We start from the raw sequence: 14,113 nt of genomic DNA, 5'->3' as shown, positions 1-14,113 counted from the left end.
CCAGGCCACCATAAATCTTGAAGAAGGCTCCAAAACACAAAGGGAAAGCCAATACCATGAATGCTATAAACATTTCATTTTATTTTGTTTTTTTAAGAAAGTAGCTTCAGAAAGAGGAAAATAATCTAGATCATTTATTTATATATATATATATACTTTTTAATAAAAACCTTTACATAATCTTCATGCATAAAGACCCAGGGTGCCATGTTGTCTGTGACAGTCCTAACATCATCCTGGGCTCCCACAGCTGGCAGCAATGTAGCGAAGACTCTCTTGCCTACCTGCCCCTGAAGTTCAGCTTCTTGCCTGCCTCAGTGATTGTTTTTCCATCTGGGATTGTAGATGGTAAGAAATGCTTTGGGCTAGAATGGAGGGGCAGGGAGGTCTACCAGAGCTGTCCTATTTTATCCAAACTCTTCAGGCAAATCTAGACAGGAGGTCTAGCAAGATCATAAAAACCAGGGATCAAACTGAATTCTGGGAGCTTCTCAGAAATATGAGGTATGACCAAAGGCTCCTGCACATGGCAGTGAGGAAGGTTGGTGTTGACAAAACTGGAGGCAGGAACAAACCAACCCTGAAGACCCCATGTCTCCATGGTGAGCACTCAGTTCTATTCAATGAGTCAGAAAAGACCCTGTTCTGATTCTTAATCCAGTCCAACCTTCTTGACTCAAACTCAGTTAGCTTACCATCTCACTTGAGACAAATTTTCCTTCCTTCTGTGGATAGTTTATCTGGTAAGGAAGGTTAGTCCTAGGTCAACAAGTTACACACCACCCATTGTTCCACTCCATCTAAAGAGTCCTAGTATAAAAGGGCTGGGGTAGAAGTAGGGTATCAGATTTCATGGAGGGTCACAAGATTCAGAATGGCTGAAGGTGGAAAAGAATTCCCTGGTTCTTTGGCAGCAACCCTGCCAAAGGTGCTTTATTGACCATTTTTTAAAAGAAAAGAAAATGGTCGTGAGGATGACAAAAAGAGACGTAGCTCCCTTTTTGGGTTCCAAAAGCCCTTACACTATGTTCTGTATTAAGAAAAGCCCTGAACACCTGAAGAATGCTGCTTGAGGCAGCAGGAAGAGGGTGGACTCCACAGCCAACCCAGAGAATGGCAAACAATGCCAAACAACCCAAAGCGGGGGATCTCTTTGTGTTGAGTGTGAATGAGCAGGTGAGTGTGGTAGAACAGCCAGGGCCTCACTGGCTCCCGACAGTCAGTTCTCGCAGGTAGGACTGTGTGAGGCTGCGCAGTTCCTCCAAGGCGTAGTCCTCAGGCATGGGGAGCCGGCCAATGTGGGGAGCTAACAGGCGCAAAGGGACTCGTTGAGGGTCTGGTGTTGAGTCAGAGGTTGCATCAGGGGCATGCTGAAGACTCAGTACTATCCGCAGCAGGTTAGCTACACGTTTGGCCATATCTGGGGAAAAAAAAAGGAGGAGTGAGCACCAAGAGCAGGTGGTAAATGAGGGTGGGCTCTGGGGTAGGAAGTGATGTAATAATTCATAAAGAAATGAAGCAGGTGGGAGGCAAGAAGCTCGAGGCTTACCTGATTGAGCCAGGCGATCCTTGGCATTATAACACTGGATTTGTTCTATCCGGTTGCACAGTGAGGTTACTTTGGTGTGTAACTGCTCCAACTCATAACCTGAGCAATCCACCTACAAAGAAAGAGAGTAAACAGCTAGTTCAGACCCATCACCCCAATGCTACCCAATGACTATATACAAAAATCTGAAACAATAGTAGAGGGAGGGGGAAAAGCGAGAAGCTAGTTAGCAGTACCATATCACCACCATCCAACCTTGTCACTAAGGACAAGGCACAACCCTAGCAGTAATACAAAACAGGAAAGTTATATACTAAGTATGCATGAGCAGGTCTGTGGGCTAGGGGACAGAAGCCCTAGTCTGGGGGGAGTGGGCAGGCTTAGGGTCCTCACTGAGGCCAGATGGGAGGCAGCCAAAGGACCTGTGACTGGTAGGTCCAGAAGCCTCCCCAACCCAGGGCTCAACACTAACAGAGAGATGCCCTAGGGGGAGCCCAGAAGGTCTCTGCATTGGGACTGGAAGGAAGGAGGGGGCAATCTTTTCATAGGTTACCACTTCCAATATTTCCCAAAGACTAGAATAGCATTAACTCTAGAAATTACATGCACTCCAGTTTACTACGGCATTGCTCAAACTAAGTTTCCACTAATAGGTGGTTATGTGGTATATATAAACAATCAAATACTACTATTCAGCTATTGAAAACAGATGAATTTTGTCACATGCAGCAAAATGGAAGAAGTTACCGGGCTTATGCAAAGCAAAGATAACAGACAGAGAAAGGAAAATGCTAGATGACTTCATCTTTATGCAGGATATAAGGAAAGAAACCAGATGAACAGATAAACCAATAAAATAAAATAAAAATAAACAAGTGAACTGTTAGAACTGAGGTTACCAGAGGAAGAAGGTGGGAATTACCAAGAAGGCTGAAAAGGAGCCCAAGGAATGGTGTTTATTTCTTTTTTTAATAAAAAAGATGAAAAAATTAAATACAACAACATAGAGATAAGACAGCCTTGATTAGGCAAGTCTTGAAATCACCGTTCATGAATCATGAACTAACAAGTTTTAACATGGCAGTAGAAGTCTAGATCAATCTTAGTTTAGAGAGATGGTATGACTCTTTAAGAGCACAGTTACTAAGAGATGGAGCTCAAACTAACATTTAATTTAGGCGTCTTGATTCCCAAAGTTCAGTTCTTCCTAACATGCCAACATACCCTCTTCTCACTGTATATTTTTTCTTATGTTTTATCTACTTCTATGCTCCAACTACAACTGATATACTGATGATTTCTAAATCTTTATTCTAGCATAATATTCCAATTTTCCATTCCCTTTTCCATGGTTATTCCCCTAGCTCAGGTGACTGTTACTTCTCACTTGAAGTATCTTAAGAGTCTGATTTTAAGTGTCATTCTTCTACATCCCTTTTCCTATCACACTGCAGACAGCAACTGTTAGAAAAAGCACATCTGTAATTTTATTTTTTACATTCTGAAAACTTTCCAGCAACAATCCCTACTTGTCTCAAACATGACTCTTGGCTCCTCCCCTGCTCCTCTCTACCCACCAAACTTTTATTAAGTACTTATTATGTCTCCCATCACCTTCTTTTCCATAGAATTCATTCAATTTTCCCATATCTCTCTCACTGAATCTACAATTTTGCGGGCTTTATGCCATTCTATCTGTATAAGTACTACCTTTTCACCCACTTAACCCGATCCTTACCTTAACTGTAAAAGGTGATAAGCAGGAGAAAGTAAGATCTTCACTCATGAAATTTACAGAAAACATGGGAACTATCAGATATTAATGTAAACCTCAAAGATTCATAAGGCACATAGATAATTCAAATAGGGTGATGTGGCAGAAAGAAACTGGATGGTTACTTCAGATTGGGGAATCAGGAAAAGCTTGCTTGAGGAAGATCAATATCTCAGAGGAAGCCTTAATAAATAGGAGCGAGACAAGTAAAATCAAGGCAAAAAGAAAACTAAAACCCCCAGAGTTTAATAACACAGAAAATTTAAGTGGTAAGATGTGGAATAAAGAAAAGAGAAGACACAGATTTTATACAGCAGGGTATCATATTCTGGAATGCTTAAAATTCAAAGGGTCTATGAACTCAGACTAGAAAACGATATATATTTATTAATATCTAATTAAAAATTAATTTAGTTATGAACACAGATATTAAAAGTAACTATGATTTTATTATCAACAGAAACCAGTTACTTTCATATCACATTATATAGCTATTGATTTATTTGCTGATAAAGTACAATTTCCTGGGCCTCTCTGGTGGCTCCTGGGTTTAAGTGTAACACTATCAAGCTATCGTCCACCATTGCAACATGTGTTAGATCCCCGGCCAGGGAGCTGACCCTTATATGGTGCAACAGACCTCTCCTGACTCACCTGCTATTCCCCTAAGCAGTGTATTTCGGCAGATCTGCCTGTTCTGCTCCCCACTGTCTCTGGTGAAGCCTCTCACCTTCCACACCTCTGGTCTACATCCCAATTCTTGTACACACAAGTAAATACAAATAAATCTTTAAAAAAAAAAAAACCCACTACTTCCTTTAAGTTTTTGTTATTTTAGTAACTGTATTTTAACATAACTGGTTCCCTTTGCAATTTTCTAAATTTTATGCACTTGAAACATTAGAGATCTATTTTTTTTTTTTTTACCAGATTTCCAAGAGGGTCCAAGGCATAAAAAAGGTAAAAACTGATAAAGAGTTTTTGAAGACACGCTAAGGTGCTCTTTGTTCTAATTGAGATAAGTTCACTAAAAAGTTTGTCTTTTTTGAAATTTATTTTATTTATACATACAAGAAATGGAGTGTAGGCCAGAGGTACAGGAGGTGAGAGGATTCAACAGAGACAGAGTGGGGAGCAGAACAGGCAGATCTACTAAAATATACAGCTGGGGAGCAGCAGTCAGTATAGGAAAAATGCTCCGCCACGCAGGTCACCTCCCTTGTAGGTATTGAACTCATGCTGCAGTGGCTGCAGATAGCTTCATAGAGCTGAGACTTAACTAACCCTTGCGCCACCAGGGAGGCCCCACTGAAAAGTCTTAGAAACGAGTTAAGATGACAGATATTTATCGGATCACTCTCGTTGCTATGTGGAAATGAGTTATAGAGGTAAGAGTAGAAACAGGGAGACTGCTTAGGTGGCAAGTGCAGCAATCTAGGTAAGAGGCATTTGCAGCTTTCCACACTTACATGGTTCCCCTTTGCATTCCTTACTCCAAAATCAACTAATTTTTTAAAGGGTCCCTGGAAGCACTTACCATGTCTCTGATTTCTAGACTTCTACCCACAATGTTTCCTCTACTAAAGTACTTTTCTATTTACACACAAACACACACACACACACACACACACACGTATACATACATACTTACATGTATGCATATATGCATATACATGTGTGTGTGTGTACCTTTGAGCTTCATCCATGCTGCTGTAAAGGGCATGAGTTTATCCTTTTTGATTACTGACTAATATCCCACTGTGTAAACACATCACCTTTTCTTAATCCAGTCATCTATTTTTGGGTGAAGTACATTTTCCTATTCTTTCTCCCTTTCCTTTCCTTTTTTCTTTTTAAATTATTATACCACATTCACCACTAAGGCATCATATACTATCCTTCCTCCCTTTTTGTTCGGAAGAACAAAGATGTCACTTCTAGAAACTGTTTTTGACTCCCTCAGGCTAACTGAGATACTCTGTTTAGGTGCACTCTTGTTTAATTCCCATACTTACCCCTCTACAGTAATTGCTGGTTTACCTGTATTATTAACTCCTCTACAAAAATTGTTACTCTGCTAGTGCAAAACACATATGGTTTACCTTTATATCCCAAATCCACCAGTGCTGACACATGGCAAGTCCTCAATAACTTGGTTGTCTACATGGATAATGTTCAATTAGTTAAGTGTTTCTTTAGTAATAACTTAGGGATGATCCTTTTAATCTACCCCAAATAACATCTATTAAATGATGCATATTATAAGCACGGCACTGTGTAAGTAGATGGAGCTTTGATTAGGATAATAGTAGATAACAACTGTTAAGCATTTACTGATGTAAAGTACTGTATGTATTTTGTTTAATATTTGTGACAACTCTGTCAGTTATCTATTATAATCTGTGACCCCATTCCCTTCAGATGAGAAGGACAGGTTAACTAACTTGCTCAAGGTCACAAGACCAATGAATTGAACCTAATGATCTGATTCTAGCACTCAATTCTTTATATTCTATAGCTTTTATTTAGACTTAAAATAAAGAAGGTCTGCCCCAAAGGAGTTAATAGCAGCCTGAAAAGATATGTGTAACTATAGTACAGTCAAGTACACTTACAGAAAAATATACTGAGTGCTTGGAAGTAATAAAGTGTAATTAATAAAAGGAGGTTTGGTTTAATTTAGTGTGGCAAGCTGAATGTAAACAAAAGCGAGAGAAATTAAAGCAAGGGTGAAAAGTAAATGCTTCAAAAGTGCTTGGATCCTATTTATGATTTTGTTCTCTGTGCTATAAGCAATGGAGATCTATCTTATGGCTATGGAGAATGACTCAAGAAATGTTAATGGAAATTAAAGCCATAACATTTGCAATTTTATAACATGCCAAATAAAGTATTAAATGATTCTTACCAAATCTGACTTTTCTGTACTTCTCTCTCACCCCTGAACTTCTCAATCAAACTAGAGCTAGGCAAGGGAGGAGCCTAGGCATGGATGAGCCTTAGAAATGTCTACTATACATCCTACTTGGTAATCAATACAAAAAATTGATACAGTTGTCAAAATGGCTACATCAAATTAGCCTCATCAAAATGTCCCTCCTGCTCAGACATGATTCTCTCTGCCAATAAAATGGGGGGGGGGGGGGAAGGTTGCTTAGGCCTTTGACGTCTCTGTGACTTACGGGAGAACAGAGGAAGGGAAAGTCAAGGGGTGGTTTAAGGAACTCAGGTACCTGCTGTATATGGTGGAGCATTTCAATGACACGAATATAGTCCAAGTAAACAAGCCCAGATGTTTCCCAGTCTTGGATTAGGCCACTACGCTCTGGAGGAGCCAAGTCTTCCAAAAACCCCTTCAGGTAATCATAGTTCTCATTAATGATGGCATCTGAAAAAACAAAACATTAAGTACTATCTCTGCACAAGTACATGGTTCCTAAAAGTTCAAAGGATGTGGCAGACATCTAAGATAGGAAGGACAGGGAAATAATGTTAGGTCAGACTTGAGAATGTGAAGTATTTTGAAATTCTCTGAAGAAAAAAAAAAAAAGGTGAACAATTTCTGGCAAACAAGTTCCCCAAATAAGTATTTCTGTTGTCGTTGAATAAAGTTTCATCAAGTAAAAAAAGGCTCAACATCAAGAATATTCCTATCAAAACGTAAAGTGATAATACTGTGATATATTCCTGCTCTTCTTTTTCTGGTCTGCAGTTTTTACAAAGTGTGATTTGATTCAAATTGGTCATGGCTTGTACTAGGTATCACCTCTGGTCTGACTCATGTCATTCAGTGATTAGAAAAAGTAGAGGTGATTTTAGAAGACATAGGCCCCTGTTATGAGCACTTACCAGAAGCTAAGTGCCGGATGATGAGTTTATGGCAGCGATTCCAGTGCCCAGCTTTAAATAAATAGAGGGCCTCCAAGTGTTTGTCAGATTCCATGTGTGCTCGCACAGCTTTAGCCTCATGAATCCACTCAGCAGGAACACAAAGCTTCTGGGTCAGAAAAGTCTCCTTAGCCCAAGATTCAGGTGTTTCCAATAGTTGGCAGTGTCGAGTAAGCACCTCTCGAACAGCCTTCTCACGCATGCTATAAGAAGAAATGTAAGTTGGAATAAATGTCATTCTTACTGATGGAAAAGGCTGCCTTGGCTTGGGGCATTTTCTTAAATTGCAAATCTTGACCCTTAGGAGATCACTTCAAACTTCACACTTAATCTATCAATCAATGAATCATCAAAAGACATCATAGAGGCATTTATTTTTTAAATGAAAGAACAGCAAGCATCAGTAGATCAAGAATTAGAAAGGTGGAAACTTAAGACTCCAAAGAGGAAGTCCTCTGTAGTTTATTCCCAACCACCTTTTCCTCCCTTTTCTTCATAAGGTCAATTTAAAGAAACAAAGTAGTTTCTTTTAAAGATAAGGTCTCTTCTGGTTCCAACCTTTTTTTCTCTCTCAAAGCTATCAATCTTCTTAATTCATTTTCTTTCTATCTCTAGATAGAAATCTAAATTCACTCTTCTGAGCTCAAGGTCCCTTAAGTACAGTCCTTTTCTGTCTGGGCCAAAAGACCTGACATTTTCATTTTAGACCAAAATGATTTTACTCTAAAGACGCTTTTCTGAACTCATGCTTTTCAAGGGCTTCCAATCTCATCACAGCTGTCTCTTTCAAAAACATTTTTTTTCAAGGGAATAAGATCTATTTTCCCACAGGCCACTCTGAGTCATCAGTCCTCAAACTAGTCAGTCTTTCATCATGTGAAATTACCTATGAGTACATTTAAATACATTCAAAAGAAAATTCTGGGATCTTTTTGCTTACTGTAAGGGAGACAAAAATTCCTTAAAGGAAGGCTATGCTAGATTATTTATACTTTTATTCTACTCTCACCATCATTTTTGAATAGGGATTTACAGATTAAAAAACAAAAACAAAAGTGAGTATGTGACCCTTTTGACCCTATATCACAGAGAGTCTATGGTGGATCTAGAATTTACATAGCTCTAGCCACAAAACTCAACTTCTTCCCATAACATACAACATGACAGCGTAGGGCAGTGAGTAAAAGTGTAGACTCTGAGTGTCTTAAGCTGAAGGTCTCACTCTGCAATTTACTAACTGTGACCTTGAATTTACTGTGCCTTGGACTGCTTATTTGTAAACAGATGACAATAAGTGCCTATCTCATTTGTTCATTTTTAGTATTAAATGAGTTAACATATGTATAAAGTACTTAAAAGAGTATAAACATATTTAAAAGCACTACATAACAAAGCACTATATAAGTGTTTTTATTTATTATTGTAATGCCATTCACTGCCTTTAACAAAAACACCTCCAACTTTATCTCATTTGCACCATGAAAAAAAGGGATCTTTCAGGACAAGGAATCAAAACATATAATCTAAACAAGGTAAATACGATGATGAAAGAGAGGGCGAAAGTCAACAAGAAAGATAAAGAGCAGGGGTCCTCCCTGCCAATCCATCAAAACACTTCTTGGCCACAGTGAGGCAGTTCAACCAGTTCTATTTTTGCATAATTCTAAACATGTCACATTCAAGTGAATGTGTGAGCATAAACTGCCCCACCCAAGTACATCCTCCCCTTTCTACTTATTTCCTATTTCAACCTTATAGGTTGTTTGAATCTTATCTCCTGTAAGTATGCATCTAATCACTGCAGTTCACAAAGATCTCTCCTTCTCAGTTTATGGAAAGGCCTTATGATAAATAGCATAAAATGGCACTTAATCAAAGGCAATCTTATTTCTAACTTGTTTACATGAATAGATAGGCAATAAAAACTGCAGGTTGAACTATCTTATCACAAGGGTGTACACAGAATACATTCTGAAACCACACTCACTAAAGCCTAACAGACTGATTCCTTTGTACTGACTTGTAGTGCTAGATATGCCCCCTGGGTTTAATGGGTTCTCACTCACCTTGAGTTGTCAATATGCAGGAGGACAAAGATGGCCCACTCCCAGAGTCCCTCACTTTCCAGCTGGCCAGCATAACTGGCCTGCAGCACACCTTCACACTGCTCTGAGAGGTGGGTGTAGTTAAGAGCCCGAAGTACCTCCCACAAGTGCCAACTTAAGCGGTAATCCAAAGGATCTGCTGTTATGCTTCGGGGTTCCAGCAACTGGTTGAGATCATAATGTCTGCAATGAAGTAAGTACTGAGTGTTATCAGGCAGATCACCTGTACTTAATAGGTCAACTATTTTGGTCAGCAGACAACAAAGGTAGATAACAGAGAACAGAAGCATTACAGACTTCCAAAACCTCTCTCTTAGACTATTACAAAACACTTCTAGGTTCATCCAGGTTACAGTACCTACTAACAAACAAGGTAGCTTCTCTTCATTTTACTATGCACATTTTTTCAAAACACTATGTTAAAGTAGATTTTTCTGTTTAAAAGAAAGTTATTTGAAGAACTTAAATGATATGCAAGCTTTTACGACTACAGAAAATTCAGTATTTCTAAGATAGTTTTGACTAACTGATTAGGTCTGATAATGTGTCACTATTATTCTATGGTATGTAAACCACTTTATATTTCTTATTAAACACAAAGACACAGTGAGATAACATTATATGACTACCAGAATGGTTAAATTTTAAAAGTGTGCTGCAAATGAATAAATTACAGAGAAACAAAACAAAAAAGTATCCTCCTGATACACATGGATGGATCTCAAAGTTATTGCGTGAAAAAGTCAGGCACAAAAGATAACACATAGGACAATCTCAATTATTTAAAAATCTAGAGTAACAAAACTAATCTACTGCAACAAAAAGTCATTCAGCACATTAAGTCTTCACTTAAAATCCTTGACAGGGCCTTTCTGGTGGCGTAGGGGTTAAGTCTCACGCTATCACCAATAAGGCCTGAGTTTGATTTCCAGACAGGGCGCTAACCCACCTATGGCACAGAAGACGAGATTCTCTTGTCTTGTCTGCTGCTCTCCTTAGCAGTATAGTTCAGTAAAACTACCTGTTCTGGTTAATCCCGTTACCCTCTCCTCCCCACCTCTGAACTACATACCAAACAAACAAAACACAAAACAAAAAAACTACTAGATTCTTGGAAATCACTACTTTGAATTTTTTTGGGGATAATATAAATGTTATCTTGTCAGCAGATTTACATTCAAATAAGTTAATTAAAATAATTTTAAAACTTCTAACTTTAGCGCCATAGCTCTTTGTACTCTAGTGTCAAGTTATATTTTGGACTTACGCAATATGGTGGCATATGACAGGCAAAGGACTCAAAAAAGGACTCCCTCAAACTCATGGAGTCATCAATGATTAAAATACAAGACTCTGATTTACCTGTCACTGTAGAGTTTTAGAAGGTGAAAGCACACATCTTGAAGTGGTCTCCTTGAGTCTTGTTCTTCCTCTATTAGACAGCCAGATCCTTCCAGGTATGAAGGAAGTGGGGAGCAGGCATATCTGTCACCCTCAGAGGTATTCTGAAGAGAAAAATTTTGAGAAAATGATATTATCAGTTGTTAGTGTTTCATAAGATGTTGTAATGTCTCAATTACTTAGACACATGTATTAAAAATAAAGCAACATCCTAGAAGGACTTTAAATTTATTTTGATCAATTTTTAGTGGATTAGGAAACACTTCATATAGCTCTCACTAAACCTCCATTCCTTTTCTTGCCACAATTCTTTTTACACTCACTTTTAGTGCTTTCTTTTTTCTGACAAATAATTCTGATAATAACATATAAGATAATAGACAATAGTAAAATAACTGAAGATGGCATTTAAAAACAGAAATAACCTTTTTTCCTTTTAACCTTAGCACTGACAAGAAATATATATTCAGGTCAGATCTGAGGGAAATCTCAAAAGAAGTAAGAGAAAATTAGGAATACAGAAAAATTCTCTGATACTAGGGGTGGGAAAACAGCAGTAGGAGTCAGTTATGGAAACCTCTTATTAAATAAAATTAAGTAAATACTTGAAGATGTTTTAAAGTAGCCAAGTCTAAAGACAGGAGAAAAGAAAGTCTCCCATAAGACTTCCTGGGTACATTTCAATTAGATGATAGTTAAAGTAATTCCCACAAGGACTCTTCCTTAGCTCAACTGGACACATATACCTGAAATGCTTCTTCGTACATGCTAAGAGCCCTGGAAATGGAAGCTGTTGGTGGAAGCAAATACCAAAGATGGATAGCCAGGGAGCGTTTCCAATCTAACTGAGAACACACATTGATTTGTTTCTGTTCTGAGAGCTGCCACACCTGCAGGAGACAAAAATCAGTATTACAGCTATATGTTTCACTTATTATACCCAGTTTCCAAGTTATTTACTTATCCAAGTAATATTTTAAGTGATCTAGAAGGCAGTATTAATGATCCAAATATAAAATATAGTGCCTTGATGACAGGTAAGAGGGTACATTTAGACAATCAGTGCTGAGATGAGAACCACTAAGTGGAGGAGTACCCCTCAGCTGCTAGCATACAGGTGTGTATAAATTCTGACCAGCTATATAATTTTTTAGAAACTGACTTTAATAAGATGACAAACACAAAGAAATGAGCTGAATAAGACAAAAATAAAATTTAATTTAAAACCAACTATTGGATAAATTGGGGAAAGGGAAGAATGTTATGGTAAAAGATAAAATTTGTACTTTTAGCAGAGAACTTAATGTAGTACAAATATGTGCTGACCCTCAACAATGAATACTCTAAACATGTAACGCACTGTTACTTCAATTAAGTTAGGAATGAGAAAGGGGAAATGGAGAATTAAAAAAATGTCTGGAAGTAGACACATTTTTACCATGATATTAGAAGTTATAGTTATTACTGTGATGAATTTTAATATTTATTTTCTATATAGCTAATTTTTATATTGTATATGCTAGTCCTTTATAACTGAAATATTTCAATTAAAAATAAAAAATAAGTTGCTTACTTATGATCATGAAACATACTAAAACTAAGAATTAAGACAAGTCACAGACTGAGAAAAGATATTTGCAATTCATATACATATCCAGACATATGTAAACAATTCTCAAAACTCAGTAAAATAAGAGAACAACTCAATTTATAAAGAGGAAAGTACCGGTTTTCCAGCCAGTAGGGCATAGATGCGCAATCTCTCATCCTGGATAAAACAGTCAGCCTGGAGCTGATGCCAATCCACCAGCTGCATAGTAAGGAGCTCACGGACTGACTGGCTACCCACCAACTGGGATAAAAGAAGGGCAAGACGATGATCACCTACAAGAGAAACAGAAGTTCTCTAGTGATTACTGAGGATTTCGATTTGGGGAAACTTGTATTTCTTCTAACCCTTAAATAGGGTGAACTTAACACCTATGACTGTTTTCTACAGTAGTGCCAAAACAGTGATCAAGAGCTTACATTATTTTCTGTTTGTGTAGAAAATTTTTACAATATTTAACCTAAATGTCATATGTACTATACAGTATACAGAGTTCAATGACAGGATTACCCTAGACAAGGTAATTTATCTGTAAAATGGAGGAAAATATCATGGGATTCAAGCTTGTAGAAAAAACTTATGTGATGTAATTGAGAATATACCCAACTAATCAAATGTCCTATCTAATGACACTGAGAATGGTAAACTAAACCTAAAGGGAAAATATGTGTATGGTACAGAGACTAGTTGACTCTCACTCTTACAAAACCAATAATCTCTTTTAGTAAAATTTTTTTTAAGTACAAAGGGCTATGGCAATAAAAAGATTTTAACTAAAATGTGAGGGGAGGCCCTCCCTGGTGGTGCAGCGGGTTAAAGCACTGCACTGAGAAACTAAAACCACTTCCTCATGAGTTCGATCCCCGCCTGCCCGGAGGTCACCACATGGTGCGGCAGACCTCTCCTGACCCGCCCGCTGCTCTCCTCAGCAGTGTACTTCGTTGATCTGCCTGTTCTGCTTCCCGCTCTGTCTCTGGTGAATCCTCTCACCCTCTGCATCTCTGGCCTGTACCCCAGTTCTGTATGCACAAATAAATAAATCTTAAAAAAAAAAAAATGTGAGGGGACTAGAAACTCTAGTTCCTGAAAATTTCCCTTGAATCAATTATTTGTCATGATCATCTCCTTCTGATCTGAGCATACCGTTAACCAACAAATCAGATTCTGCCAATCCTTGACTTTTCATAGACCTTGCATAGACTGAGAAATAGCAGGATGCTAGGTGACACCTTTTTAATTTGTATGACTTAGGCTTCTTTATCTTGTCTGTATGGACAAGGTACATGTACATTATAGTACTGTACACAAAAGGTATTCCCCATCTTAGAGTGAAATCATTCCGTCTTTCATATTAAATATGATATTACCTACAGGTTTTCATAGATTTATGTTGATATCAGAGTAATGTTATCATAAGTTGGAAAGTGCTTCCTCATCTACATCCTGGGAAAATTATGAGTTAGTATTATCTCACCCTTAAACATTAAGATAGTGTTTACCAGCTGAGATATTCAACTCTTGACTGTTCTGAGAGAAGAGTTTTAATTATTTCAGCTACTTTACTTACGGTAGGCCTATTTAGAGTTTCTATTTTTTCATTAAGTCAGCTAATTTATATTTTCCTAGGAATCTGTTAATTTTTATTTAGGTTGTTAAACTGCTGACAAAGAATTTCTCATAGTATTCCCTTTTCTGTAGGGCTATAGCAATGTTTGTCCTTTTATGTTTGGTAATTTGTGTCTTTTTTTTCAGTCAATCTAAAAGTTTGTAAACATTCTTCAAAGAAT

The 14,113-nt window shown here is 37.8% G+C and overlaps 1 protein-coding gene across 3 annotated transcripts in view; it reads right to left on the bottom strand.

Annotated features, from left to right (window-relative positions):
• Positions 1–919: 919 nt before the first annotated feature.
• The window catches only part of NUP98 (nucleoporin 98kDa), a 95,728-nt gene continuing 82,534 nt past the window's right edge, over positions 920–14,113 (bottom strand). For all 3 annotated transcript variants that reach the window (XM_004683160.2, XM_012725526.1, XM_012725527.1), the window contains exons 26-33: positions 12,444–12,601; positions 11,464–11,607; positions 10,679–10,821; positions 9,278–9,499; positions 7,173–7,414; positions 6,557–6,711; positions 1,550–1,661; positions 920–1,420 (exon numbers count right to left, since the gene is read on the bottom strand). In XM_004683160.2, coding sequence (XP_004683217.1) covers positions 1,203–1,420; positions 1,550–1,661; positions 6,557–6,711; positions 7,173–7,414; positions 9,278–9,499; positions 10,679–10,821; positions 11,464–11,607; positions 12,444–12,601 — 1,394 coding nt within the window. In that variant the 3' untranslated portion in view covers positions 920–1,202. The remainder of the gene's footprint in view (positions 1,421–1,549; positions 1,662–6,556; positions 6,712–7,172; positions 7,415–9,277; positions 9,500–10,678; positions 10,822–11,463; positions 11,608–12,443; positions 12,602–14,113) is intronic.

This window comes from Condylura cristata, unplaced genomic scaffold (assembly GCF_000260355.1).
Source record: "Condylura cristata isolate star-nosed mole 26May11 unplaced genomic scaffold, ConCri1.0 scaffold00015, whole genome shotgun sequence".
NCBI classification, from domain to species: Eukaryota; Metazoa; Chordata; class Mammalia; order Eulipotyphla; family Talpidae; genus Condylura; species Condylura cristata.
The sequence above is the reverse complement of the archived record's forward strand: the minus strand, read 5'-3'. Positions and strand labels throughout refer to the sequence as shown.